Below are 1,426 nucleotides of genomic sequence, written 5' to 3' on the forward strand. Positions count from 1 at the left end.
TGGACTGGTCTCGAGGGGTTTGGTGCCCACACACTGCTCGAGCGAGGCCTTGAGCTCTATTACCACTGGTAAAAGAGGAGCACAGATGGACTAGGGTAGCACTGCCCTTCCCCCAGGCCTGCCACATAAAAACCAGCTTCAAGAGCCAATCTCCAGGACTCAGGTGAGACATTGACAAATTAAACATCCACCCATTGGGTATCCTGAGCCCTCATCTGCTCACAAAGCAAAATCAGGGCAGCAAGGAACCCCCCACCTCCTGCCCCAGCTCAGACTAGGGAACAGCAAGGGCCTTAGTTGCAGCTCAGTCACAGATCTCCCCCAACTCTACTCCAGCATATGCCTCAGAACAGAGCAGGCTTCCTGCCCTTCTCCTCCCCTCTGACAGCATGTTTTCAAACCTGTGTCACACACTGCCACTGGCACCTGAAGTATTTCAAGTCCTGCAGAGCAGGGTCAGTGACCAAGAGAGGTGACAATGCTCATGCACAAGGCTGCATTCCCAGGCCCCAGTTTGCCACGGTACAGAGGAGAGAAGGAAAGAGCACCCAGAACAGGACACACACTGGACAGGAGTATCACCTCTCGCATCTGAACCCCAGAACCCCAACACCCAACCTGGGCTGCTGAGAACCATCCACAAGGCACCACTGCCCTCTGGGACATCCAGGTCCCACAGCAGAGCCTGACACATGACACTAGGGCTCACCTGAGGGCTCTGGGAATGGAAGAGCACAAAACTCCTAGCTTAAGAAGGCCTTTCCCCAACCCATCCCACACAGGCCACTTCAGGGAGGGCTCTTACCTCGGTAGAACTGCCTGTTGCCCAGGAAGAGGGTACTGTTGAGGATGGCCAGGACCCAGCAGAGAGGCAACAGGTAAAGGATGCAGACAGAGCACAAAAGCACCCCATAAAACCTGGGAAGGAGCAGCAAGACACTGTGGTCAGGGCAGAGTGACCCGCACAACAAGCACATGCCCTTTTCTCTTGCCTGCCCTGCTGTCTCCAAGCAGCAGCCACATCAAAGGCAGCTCTGCAGGCCAGGCCAGGCCAGGCTGCTCTCCCCGCTGAGCCCACCACAGGACGCCTGACCCAAAACTACTCACTGTGAAGAGACAGTGGGGTTCTCCCAGTACAGCACACGGTACACTGCCTCGCAGCTGCAGCACATCCCGCTCAGGAACCCCTCCAGCTGGATCAGGCTGCAAACAACTCCTCACAGTCACACAGAAGGCCCCACAACCACCCACCCTGACTCCCCCATTCTCACACACTTCAGGGTGGCCAGGCTGGCGTGAACAGCTCAGCAACCACAGAGAAGCCCTCCCGGACTCGGAGGCCACAGGAGACCCGCAGCCCAGAGACTCACAAGCCCTTGACCTGGGCGATGGCCTCCTGCCTGGAGAGCTGCACCCTGCCCAGCTC

The 1,426-nt window shown here is 57.5% G+C and overlaps 1 protein-coding gene across 1 annotated transcript in view; it reads right to left on the reverse strand.

Annotated features, from left to right (window-relative positions):
- Positions 1-1,426, reverse strand: part of ZFYVE27 (zinc finger, FYVE domain containing 27) — a 10,048-nt gene that overhangs the window by 5,741 nt on the left and 2,881 nt on the right. The window contains exons 2-4 of the mRNA XM_010000143.1: positions 1,108-1,203; positions 806-918; positions 35-65 (exon numbers count right to left, since the gene is read on the reverse strand). Coding sequence (XP_009998445.1) covers positions 35-65; positions 806-918; positions 1,108-1,203 — 240 coding nt within the window. The remainder of the gene's footprint in view (positions 1-34; positions 66-805; positions 919-1,107; positions 1,204-1,426) is intronic.

The sequence above is a fragment of the Chaetura pelagica genome, unplaced genomic scaffold, assembly GCF_000747805.2.
Source record: "Chaetura pelagica isolate M959 unplaced genomic scaffold, ChaPel_1.0 scaffold436, whole genome shotgun sequence".
Classification (NCBI taxonomy): domain Eukaryota; kingdom Metazoa; phylum Chordata; class Aves; order Apodiformes; family Apodidae; genus Chaetura; species Chaetura pelagica.